Here is an 11,420-nt window from a genome sequence, read left to right as displayed (position 1 = left end):
AACTCCTCACAATATCAATTATCCATTCCATGGATACAATCACATGCAACAAAGCTTGGATAATCCTTCGAGTAACAGACTCATCCCTATAACGGTTGGACTCAAACAAGAGAAGTGAAGCAGGGTCAAATCTATCACTCTGAGATTATCCAACCTTTTTCACATTTGACTTGACATATTCACTTAATGGCTAACTCACATCACTCATGAGTTCCACAAAACACAAAGCAAGCAGCATTCATGCAGAGGAGTCGACTGACACTAACATGCAATAAGATCTGGCGGGTCCTCCCATGAAATCCTAGATCTCAGACTTCCGGCACCATGCGTTCATCTTCGCGTTGCTCACACTCTCCCCCAGTGTGGCTAAGCAATCCTTGCACTATCCCGTTATACACTACACCCGCTCATGAAACTTCCACCAACCCTGCAGCACTCGTGTATGCTAGCCATACCTAACACTGGATCCTATAGACAGTCGAATACCCGGTCCTACTCTAAGCCCACAACCAGACAAGGAACAGGAAACAAAGCTAAACCAAATATTCTAAGGCTATAGAATCTTAGTTATGTACAACTATGATGCATACACTAAGCAACTACAGTAATGATGTCAATTTCATATAAGGAGGAACCCTAGGCTATCAGGCATCATATAATCAGGCAATTCTATCATTCAATTCCTGAAGATCCCTAGCCTATCACTAGCATCTTGTTCTAATATATCACAATGTCAAATCACACTATGGTATGTTGGGGTCTACTTACTGTCTCCGGCAGATCGTACACTTCGCATCCTCCTTTAGTATTTTGAAAACCATTTGAAAATTATTTTGAAAATCTTTTCCCTAGTTTGAGACTGGATTCACACGAGTGTTCCTCAAATTCACTCAAACCAAGGATCTAATACCAACTTGTAACATCAATAAAAATCATGCCAATTTAAAACTTTTTAATTCATTAAAAAACCAGTAATTATTACAATTATGTTTTCAAATAGTTCCACATCAGAGTATCCCAGAAATCCAAATCAAAGTATGAGGAAGTGTACGGTCACGCCTTCGCCTTTCCGCAATCATCAGATGCACCTAAAACAATAATCGACAAATGTAAGCTCGAAGGCTTAGTGAGTTACTCCCAATATACCGATACATAACACATAGAACATATACAATGATAACAGTAACAGCAATGACATGCAATGGGTCCACAGCTACACAGACTGGATTACTCTTGAGCCCACAGTATGAGTCTGGTATGCCCACCTTGGCCCTCAACATATATCTAGTTTTCTCTCGAGCCCACAGCATAAATATGGATTGCCCTCAGCCCACAGCTTATGTCTGGCTTGCTCCTTCGGTCCTCGGACTGGAATATAATAAGTAGCCCTCAATACGAGTCTGGCATGCTTTACCCGAACCTCATCTCGTATCTGGAATGCATGAGTCCTCAGTATGAGTCCGATATGCCTACCGCGGCCCTCATCTCGTATCTGGCATACTCTAGGATTTGTTGGCCATCGCACAGAGCAGTGCAGCCTCAACCCTACCACACAATATAACATGTTGACGGAAGTACAATTGATTAGCCCTCAATACGAGTTCGGCATGCTCTGCTCGGCCCTCAGCTCGTATTTAGAATGCATATGAGTCCTCAGTATGAGTCTAGTATGCCCTTCTTGGCCCTCAGCTCATATTTGGTTTACTCTAGGGTTTTTTGGCCACCGCACGAAGCAGTACAACCTCAACCCAACCACACAACATAACATGTCGACATATAACAGATAAGTGCACATATAAATAATCAGACGGTATCACAGGTAGTCCTATAGATCTACCAGACTAGCATATCAACTTCCATAGATCACTAACTCATAATCAACATATCAATAACTATTAGGATATTAAATCCAATGGGCCGGCCTTGGTGCCTTAGACCGCTTAGTATAGTGCCTCCCACTGCTGGAGTCCAGCGGGCAGAACCCTAGCTGATGGATGATAGATACTCGAACTGTCAACATCAAAACAACACCCAATTAATAATTGGGTTCCAGTACATAACCATAAGTCCATGCTTGGGGTAAAAGGCTACTTTACCCCAAACCTAGTTTGATTCAAGCCCAAAGCCCAACTCACATTCCAAAGGACCAAAAGTCAACCAATTGACCAAAGTCCAACATATGGCCTAATTTTCTAAATTGGGACCAAACCCTTCACATGGGCCTTACCTTAAGGCCCAACCATCTATTCTGGTCCAACCACTTGGCATTCCAATGGTCCAATATCTCATAATCATAAAGGCCTAGTTATGGCCCTCCTATGGTCCAATTTTTCAAATTTGGGCCCAAGTCCCTCACATGGGCCTTACCCTAAAGCCTATCCAAATATTTTAGTCCATTTACTTGTTCTTGGATAGCCCATCAATAGCCCAATCACCAAATCCCAATGGAAATGCCCAACTTAAGGCCCAAGCAAGATTAGGGTATTCACATAAAATGACGATTAGGGTTAAGTGTTTCTTACATAACCCATTAAGGACTTAATCCATTAAGTCCATAAATCTATTGGGTCAATCATGTAGTTTGGTCGACTTAATACATAATCCTAATCCGTACATCCAAAATGCGGGTCCCAACACTCCAAAACCCATATATCCAAAATTAGGGTTTTCTAAACCCTAATTAGGGTTTCCAACCCAATCCCAACCCAATTAGGCCCAAAAGCTAAGTCTTTAGATCAATTATGGTTTCATTAGGTCAACTAGGGTTAAAAAAAGTCAGGCACCACCCACTACCACCTCGGGTAGTGGTGATCAACGGTGGCTCGCGGAGGCGGCCACCACCTCACGGTGATTGTTATGGTTCTAGTCCAATTATGTCTAAACAGCCCAAAAGCAGTCTAACACGAGCAAAAGCACATCGCCACCCAACACGGCGGCTGGTTGCAGCAAGAGGTGGTAGCCACCACCTCACGGTGGTAGTGATGAGTTTTCTTTGATTATTTTGTCACCGATTACAACATACAACACTAAATCCCAAATAAACACACACACACACTAAGATAAACACACACACACACAGACATCCTTGTGGTGGCCGGCGGTGGTACATGGTGGAAACCACCACCTCACGGTGGTGGTGGTGGTTGTTCTCGGTTTTTCGGCCAAGCGAAACACACATTTTTTTGATTTGCAAAATGCACCCCCGCCACCCACCTGGTGGCGTTTGGCGACTGCAAAAGCAATACTAGCGGTAGCAGCGGTCCTGACGACGGCAACGGCACTAGGAGGCGTCCATATTAGCGGTTCACAGCAGCAACTGAATAGCTTCCGGCGACAGGTTGGTCTTTATAGGAAATGGGCAGCAGCGCGACGTCGGAAAGAAGTGGAACAGCGTCGCGGTGATGGCTATGGTGGTCAGAGTCGATAGCGGCAGCTGGAGAGAGAGAGAGAGAGAGAGAGAGAGAGAGAGAAGGAGAAGAATGGCGGCGAAGGAACATGAGAAAGAACGTGGTGAGCGCGAACGACAGCAGCAGCGATAGCGGGACGGACACCCGTTGGTGGTCTTCGTCATCATCGGTAATGGAACAGCGACAACGTTGTTATCCCGACGGTTCCCGACTGTGGTGGTGGTGCTTCAATGGCGGAACAGCGGGTGGCGGATGAGAGCTTTGCGTAGCGGCCGCTAGCTGATCGGAATGGATGGCGATGTCGGTGGGAGACATAAGGGTGGAGGTGGCAGCTAAACTATGGTCCCTCCCTCCTGAAATAATTTCGAAACAGCTCCCATATTTACCCATTATACCCCTGCTCCTATAATTTTTTTCATAATAAGTCCAACAGTTACCAAACAACCCGTTTGCCTCGAAAATCTCTTCAAATTAACTCCCAATAATTTACCAAGTAGTCCCTGCCTTCACAAATATTTACAAAACCAATCTGGAACTTACACTTTTAACCCCCAACCTCTAAATTATGACAGTTAACTCCTCGAAACCAACACATTGCTATATAATTATTGGTTTTAGGGCTAATATTCATTCATTACCTCGTCTATTTATTTATTTAATAAACGGGGTGTTACACTATCATCATTATGATTATACAACTTTCATATAACATGGGTAGCTCTCCTTTAAACTTGAAATGATGCACATAGCACGTAAATGTACATACACATGTAACTCACAGGCGGATCCAATGTAGAGCCCGGGATACCCCTCAAAAAAATTTCAGTAGTGTAATACCTGCGAGATGGTTTAGAACGAGTGTTAGAACAGCCTTCTTCTCAAGCCCTAGCAATGGCAGCCAAGAGAGAGAACCTCGACTGAAGATGCCTGCGTCGTTGCTTGCTGTTTAGAGAAGACAAAGACAAAGTAGTTTCCAAAAATGTCATCTTTACTCCTTGAAGATGTCCGTTCTGACAGAATCTACCCTTAAACCGAAATTCTTTAGCAAGCTTATTTATAGAATTAGCACAATACCCCCTTGGACATATAAATCTTATTTATATTAAACAAATTGATTTATTTTAATATTTTAATTATTATTATTGTTGTTGTTATTTTTAACTATGAAAAAATTACATACCGAAAATCGAAATGGGCATTACACATCTTTTTTGACTCTTAAGGCGGCCATCGATATCGTATTTACCAACAACAACTTGAGTATGGCTCATGTGAGATTTTATGAACGGCACTTTGACTTGTAGTTGAGAATGTTAAGACTGAAAATGTAATTACTCGTTTTTTCTTATTAAAATTGTGTTTTTTTATTGTATATTACACGATTTTTTTTTTGGATACCCTTTTGCTTTAACCCTGGATCCGCCACTGATGTAACTTCCAAGTATCATAATTCAAAAATATAACATGAATAAAAAAATTCATTATACTTTCTGACATTTTTGTTTTGGACCCCTATGAACTAACATGATTGTTAATCAAAATCTTGCTTTGTATTTAAAAATCCAATGTTTGGAGCTTGAAAAAACACCTAACAATACTGTTTAGAGTTTATGGTCATCATTTACACATTCATCAAAAATAAACCATCAATTAGTATTATGCGCTGAATATAGTTCAATACATATCGATGGAAGGCAAACGGGCAACAAGCTGCGCCGCTAGTCCTTTCTGGATGGCAAAACTAACTCTTTTGAAAACAACGTCTATGGATCTAGGAGATATGACATTAGAGTGCATGACCCGTTGGACTCTGTTGAGGAGCTCCACCGCCTCTAGCACGAGAAAACAAAATGTATCAAATGCAAAAGGTACAAACACATGTTTACTTTCTATACATGCATTATCGTGCTTTTCCACTTTACACGCAGCGGTTTTCAAAGTGGCATGCCCTGCTGTGAAACCCCCTCTCCTCAAACCGACGAGAGGAGAGATCCCAGTAAGATCCACACAGACGTGCTTCCCTCCTACCCATCTAAAGACCAAAATGTCAGTCAGTATAAGTGTGGATCTTCCATCCTGCGGGTCCGTCAAAAAGTTTACCGGTGCTTCCTTCTTCGAAGAAATACCAGCACGCCTACAAGCATCACAGAGAACATCCTTAACCACATCATGTTTGTACTTCAAACCAAGGAGCACTCGACAATGAACCGCATGTTCCCCAAAGGTATCCAAACATGCCTTGCGGCAAACTGGGCATATCTCGTCAATTGGGAATAGAGGAATCATGAGGCGGTAACGAAGGATAGTTTGGTACTCCACGGGAGACATATGCTGGCCAAGGCCATCAATAGGGATAGTTAGCAGAAAATACTGAGCATGAGGTGCCCAAAGACACTTAAAAAATGCTTTCTGTCTAACAGTCATGTCGAAGTTGACTTCCATATCTTTGATGATTTTGATAAAAAGGGCAAACCGCTACAGTCGAATCTTCGAATCGTATTGCTAAGACGGTTCATAGCACATAGGTAATCAAAGTTTATATCACATATTCCACTGTCACGTAAGATGTGGTCTTGTAATGCCCAAGATTGGGCCCTCGAGGCTACAAACGCATAGGAGGAAACCTCGTATGACGAGTACAAACCCAAACTGTCGAAACGAATAGGTAAGGAAGTCAGACGCCACTGAATGTCTCCAAAGAAGGGGCCTCCACATACCACGATATCCTCGATAGACCTGCGTAATCCTTTGTCAAAGAACAAAGCTGCCTCTTCTATGTGCACCGACTGGCATGTCCTTAAACCAAAGAAAAGTTTTGTGATGCCCATATATGATCGAAGCAAAAGGATCTCACTCTGTGGGTCACATAGTTGTGGAAGAAGACCCATCAAATCAACATCATTGACCGCTTTCTTCATAGCCAGCCTGCTAATAAACCATGCGTCTCTGCTAACACACATCCCCCCCCCCAAGGAGCTTCACCCCTAAAGAATGTCTCCCTATATCCATTGGAAATAAATCAGCATGAAGCTTTCTACCATCACAGGAGGGCCAAAAAATCTTCGTTTTCTTGATGTTCAACTCAAGACCCAAGCATGGACCATTCAACCGAATAATGTTCAACACTCTAGCCACCTCCTCTGAATCCCCAATGACAGTCCCGTCATCCAGATACCATGCATGGAGAAGGATCTTACAATTGGCTCTAATCTTGTGCACAAGCGGGTGCAAAATGAGGGCAAAAAGAAGAGGGCCCAAGGGGTCGCCTTGTTGCACCCCAGTGGAAGACCATATATGTTGGTCTCCAATATAAAGTCTCGTCGCTTGCTCGTACAAAAAATTCACCCACAGAGAAATAGAATGGCACATCCTCTTAACCTCGTGGAGCAATGCTGATCTATCCACAGGGTTAAAGGCATTCGAGAAATCCATTGTTAGCATTACAAGAGACCCATCAGCATGGTGTTCGCTCAACACCCTATTGACACTGTGTAACACAGCCTCAGCACCCCCAGACACACCAACCAAAACTGAAAATCATTAAGGTATTTGGTCATTTCTTTACCCACACCTTTCATGGCAACCTTGGAAACCAGACGTCTCCATATAGTGCCTACTGCAATTGGACGGATCCCGTTATCAGGTTTAAGCAGAGGCGTGAGAGGAGCGGATGCAACAAACTCTGCTAAAATGGTCGGACATCTTCCCGCTAACCATAAATTAACCACTGAAAGTGATAGCACGTATGAGATCTGTGGCTATAGCAAACCCTTCTCCACAAAGGGCATCCAATAAGTGTTGAGCCCTCAAGCCATCTCTCCCGCAAGAAGTTCCTTTAGGGAAAGATTTGATGCAACCAAATACACAGTCAAATCTGCAACCTTATGGCCTGAAAGGGTGGTTGTCCTCCAAAGCTTTAATAGTATCACCATTATATGTCACAACACCCGATGAGCATAACACTTCCAAAGCTGCGGTAACATTCCAATCTGCAACCTTATGGAGACACTATTTGATGTTGGTGTTACTTGATGTAGACTCCTTCTGAAGGGTGACTCCTTCTGAAGGATGACTCCACCCTGTCCCATGGCCCCAACCTCGGGATTGTCTAACATATTTTGAACTAACTTCCTGATACCATCCTCTTTCTCCCATGTATCCAAGGAATTCAGGATGGAGCTTTGTTATAAGGATTTTCTATTCCCATACCTACACTCTTGTCTATTTTTTGGCCTAAACACCTGCATTGTGCAGCGAGGAAGAAGTAACAAACAAATCCATGCATCAACCGAGCCAGGCTGGACAATCACTTTGTAAAGGGCAGTTTTCAAAGCCTGAGAGAAAGCAATGCGGCAGCTATGGGGGATACTCTTGACAGTAGTGATAGGTGCTTTAAAAGCACGATCAAGGAGCCCCACATCAAAAACCAAACCTCCAAGAGCATTTGTCACAGACTCTTTAGTAGACGGGTTTAAAATACCGACAATTTACCGACTCAAGCCGTCAGCCTCTAGAATTAACACATCGAAGTTTAAAAGTGGAGCGGTGTACCGACAAGAGCAAAGTCACAGACTCTTTAGTAGACGGCTTTAAAAGTGTCGTAACCACATAAATTAGCACATCCATGTTTAGGTATAATAATCCCCAAATTGATTCTCATAAACCCTAGAATTTGCCCATTTTACCATTTAAAGAATAGTATAAAGAAGATGAAGGGACCTCACAGATTGATCCATGTAGCGTTATATTTGATCAAGTGTTATTGAAATAGGTTTTAGTATAAGGGTAGCCGAGCGGTGTTAGTATTAACGTTGTCATCTACTTACACCCCCTTGTGTGTCGCACGTATAGATTCGTGTATCTATATGAAGGTATAAAGTTGTATTATAAGTATCTAACCTTTAGTTATAAGATTAGTAACATACTCTACATTTTATAATTGTGGATATCCAGTTATAGATATAAAGTTGTATCATAAGTATGTAATCTTATATGGCACATGTTTTTACCTGAAGCATTACAGGTAGGGATGGCAAAAATCCTCATACCCAATGGGGAACCCGAAACCCGCACCCGTTTTGACTGGGGAATCCCCAGGTTGACCGGGGATGGGGACGGGGATGGGGAATACCCGAATAAAAAAAGTGGGGATGGGGATGCCCTTAATCCCCGACCCTGGACCCGTCCCCGACATATATTAATATATAAAAATAATACATAACATATATTTTTAGTATAGTTTATAATACATAAAATTTGAGCTAAGTAACCTAACTCATTAGTAATTACTTGGTTGAAATTATACTTTTTGTTTTTTCTTTTATCTAATTTAAACTCATGTATATATATATATATATATATATATATATATATATATATATATATATATATATATATATATATATATATATATATATATATTTTCTCTTTGGTTGATCTATTTTACCTTAAATATCAACCTGATAATTTTTTTACTTGATTTTTGATGTATGTATTTAAATTTGGTAGAAAATTTATTTATATTTTTTCTGCAATTTATGGGTACTTATATATTTTATAAAATCTTTAAACTTATGCTGGTAAATTGAAATATAGAGTTTTTTCTTACGTAAAAGTTTGCATGTTAAAAGAGAAAAAAAATCTTCATTTTCCCGTTTGGGATCCCCGGTCCCCGTTGGGGGTGGGGATGGGGGTTTATTTATATTCCCCGATGGGGATGGGGATGGGAATGGGAATGAGGATTCGGGGATGGGGATGGGGATTGGGGTCCCCTGTGTTCCCCACCCCCGTTGCCATCTCTAATTTCAGGGTGTACCTTATGTACAATGAATGTCAAGTATTTGAAGGATGCTTAAATGGGTTTAAGAAATGTTGGGTTTGATGTTATTCAGATAATTTTGGAAGTATAGTTCTCTAATGTCCTCTCCATTAACATAGGAGGCTTGGGGTGTGATTCCAAAAGAGATGGGTTAAATTCTCTTTGTTGTTCGAATAGGATCAGTTTTGCATTCAAGAATGTAAGGTGGATGTTTTTGATCAATTCTTTTAGCACTCAATCTGGGGTGAATTCACAATGATACATTCAATCATACAAAGCACAAATCCAAAGAAATAGCATAATATGGAGGAAAGAAAGTCTTAAAATGCAACATGAATAGCAAACAAGATCATGTAAACATGTAGCTTAATAACTATTACCTAAGAAAGTAATGAAATAAATTTCTTGAATTTTAACCAAATGGAATACTATTACATTATCTCTTCTGCCACTAAATTGGGGATCCAATTGACGATGAGTTTGTTGTTGTGCATCCATGAATTGTAGATAATTGAATCAGAGATGCTTGGAAGATGAACAACATCAAAATTTGGGAATTGATCAAAAAGATTGAACAAGATTCTTAGCATTAGTGCAGAAGTCAACTATGTGAAATTATGGAAGATGAACAACATCAACACAAAAGGATTCATACAAACAAAAAAAATATTAAATTTAAACTGGACATAGATCAAGATTTACTCAAAACTACTCCTACGAGCATACCCAATTTCACTTCTTCGCCTTCCTCGCTGCTGTAACTTTCTTTGGTGTTGCTGCCTTCGGCTTTCCGCTCTTAGCTGCCGCCTTCTTTGGGGCCGCCTTGGGAGCCGCCGCCGCCGGTGCTTTCGCCGGCGTTGATCTGGTTGATGCTTTTGTTGCCGGAGCGGCAGGAGCTTTCTTTCCTGGGGTTGATTTCGCCGATGTTTTAGCTACCTTAGCAGGCTTCGTTGGAGTTTTGGCTTTCGGTTTCGCAACTGGCTTTGCCGCAGCTAAGGGAGCCGTCGCCTTAGGTTTTGCGACGGGCTTGGGCTTAGCAGCTGCCTTCGGCTTTGCCGCCGCTTTGGGTTTCGGTGCTGCCTTGGGCTTGGCGGCGGGTTTCTTCTTAGCCGGCGCTTTCTTCGCTGCTGTCTTCGGCTTGGCTGCAGCCTTTGGCTTACCGGAAGCCTTAGGCTTTGCAGCAGGTTTCTTCTTCGCCGGGGCAGCTGCTGCCGGAGCTTTCTTCGCCGATAACTTATAAGACGCCTTGACCTTAACAAGCTTCCCGTCGGCGACCAGTCTCCTCAATTGAACCAACAAAACCTTCTTAAAATTCGCCGGAAGATTCTTTTGTTTCTCTTCAACGAACTTCGCGATCGCGTACTGACTCGAACCGCTCTTCTCCTTCAACGTAACAATGGCGTCCTTGATCATCTAAAAACAGAATCAATCAACATCAAAAACCCACAATCAGATCCATAAACACGTATCTCGATAACAAAAACATAAAATTAACATAACAAAACAACAAAATGTAATCATTTATACCTCAAAGTAAGGAGGATGCAACGACGGAGTTCTAGGTTTGCTTTTCCCTGATGTTTTCCTCGCTTTCTTTGGTTTTCCTTCAGCTGCTCCGACAGCAGGTTCTTCTACTGCAACCGTTACAGCTGCGTCGACAGCCGGTACGGCAACTTCCGCCACCACAATTGGTTCTTCCGTCGCCATTAATCTGCGGTTATCTCTAGGGTTCAACAATTTAGGGCTCCGACAAATGAATGTGGATCGGTTACTGCTAATGAAATTAGGATCGATCGAATTTAGTCCTTGTGTGAATCTGATGAATTTGCGGGGTTTTAAATAATATAAAGCCGGAGAAGACATATCCAAAAGCTGCAACTGTATTGGTCTATGATATATCACACGGATCGTCTACGTCACTGGACATGAATACTAGCCGTAAGATTTTTTGCCTATCGACGGTGGAAAAGGAATTGAGATTAAATTGGATGATATGCTTTGCATATTGGTGTGTTTCTATGCACAATTGATTTGGGTATAACTTGAGTTATACTTGATAGACTTTAAAGAAATTTTGATGGTGTTGTAGGGAATTAAGTTAGCTTTCTAGAGAATGTTTTCTTGAAAGCTGAAGTTGAAGGGATCGAAAGAAAATTAATTTTTAAGCCATGGTGGTCAAACATGGTGTATATTTG

General features: G+C 41.7%; 1 protein-coding gene across 1 annotated transcript; it reads right to left on the bottom strand.

The window, feature by feature from the left end:
- Positions 1-9,795: 9,795 nt before the first annotated feature.
- LOC111893603 (histone H1) lies at positions 9,796-11,047 on the bottom strand. Its single transcript, XM_023889670.3, has 2 exons — positions 10,753-11,047; positions 9,796-10,638 (listed from the first exon to the last, which is right to left on the bottom strand). Exons 1-2 carry the CDS (start codon positions 10,930-10,932, stop codon positions 9,958-9,960), a joined length of 861 nt encoding a protein of 286 aa, XP_023745438.1. The 5' UTR covers positions 10,933-11,047; the 3' UTR covers positions 9,796-9,957.
- Positions 11,048-11,420: the final 373 nt, after the last annotated feature.

The sequence above is a fragment of the Lactuca sativa genome, chromosome 4 (assembly GCF_002870075.4).
Source record: "Lactuca sativa cultivar Salinas chromosome 4, Lsat_Salinas_v11, whole genome shotgun sequence".
Classification (NCBI taxonomy): domain Eukaryota; kingdom Viridiplantae; phylum Streptophyta; class Magnoliopsida; order Asterales; family Asteraceae; genus Lactuca; species Lactuca sativa.
This window is presented reverse-complemented; position numbering and strand designations above follow the sequence as displayed.

Bases quoted from the DNA above. Each gene is read 5' to 3' on its own strand.
- LOC111893603 (XM_023889670.3), bottom strand. From the start codon at position 10,932: ATGGCGACGGAAGAACCAATTGTGGTGGCGGAAGTTGCCGTACCGGCT. The intron at 10,639-10,752 runs GTATAAATGATT...TTCTGTTTTTAG, and splicing joins TGCATCCTCCTTACTTTGAG to ATGATCAAGGACGCCATTGT.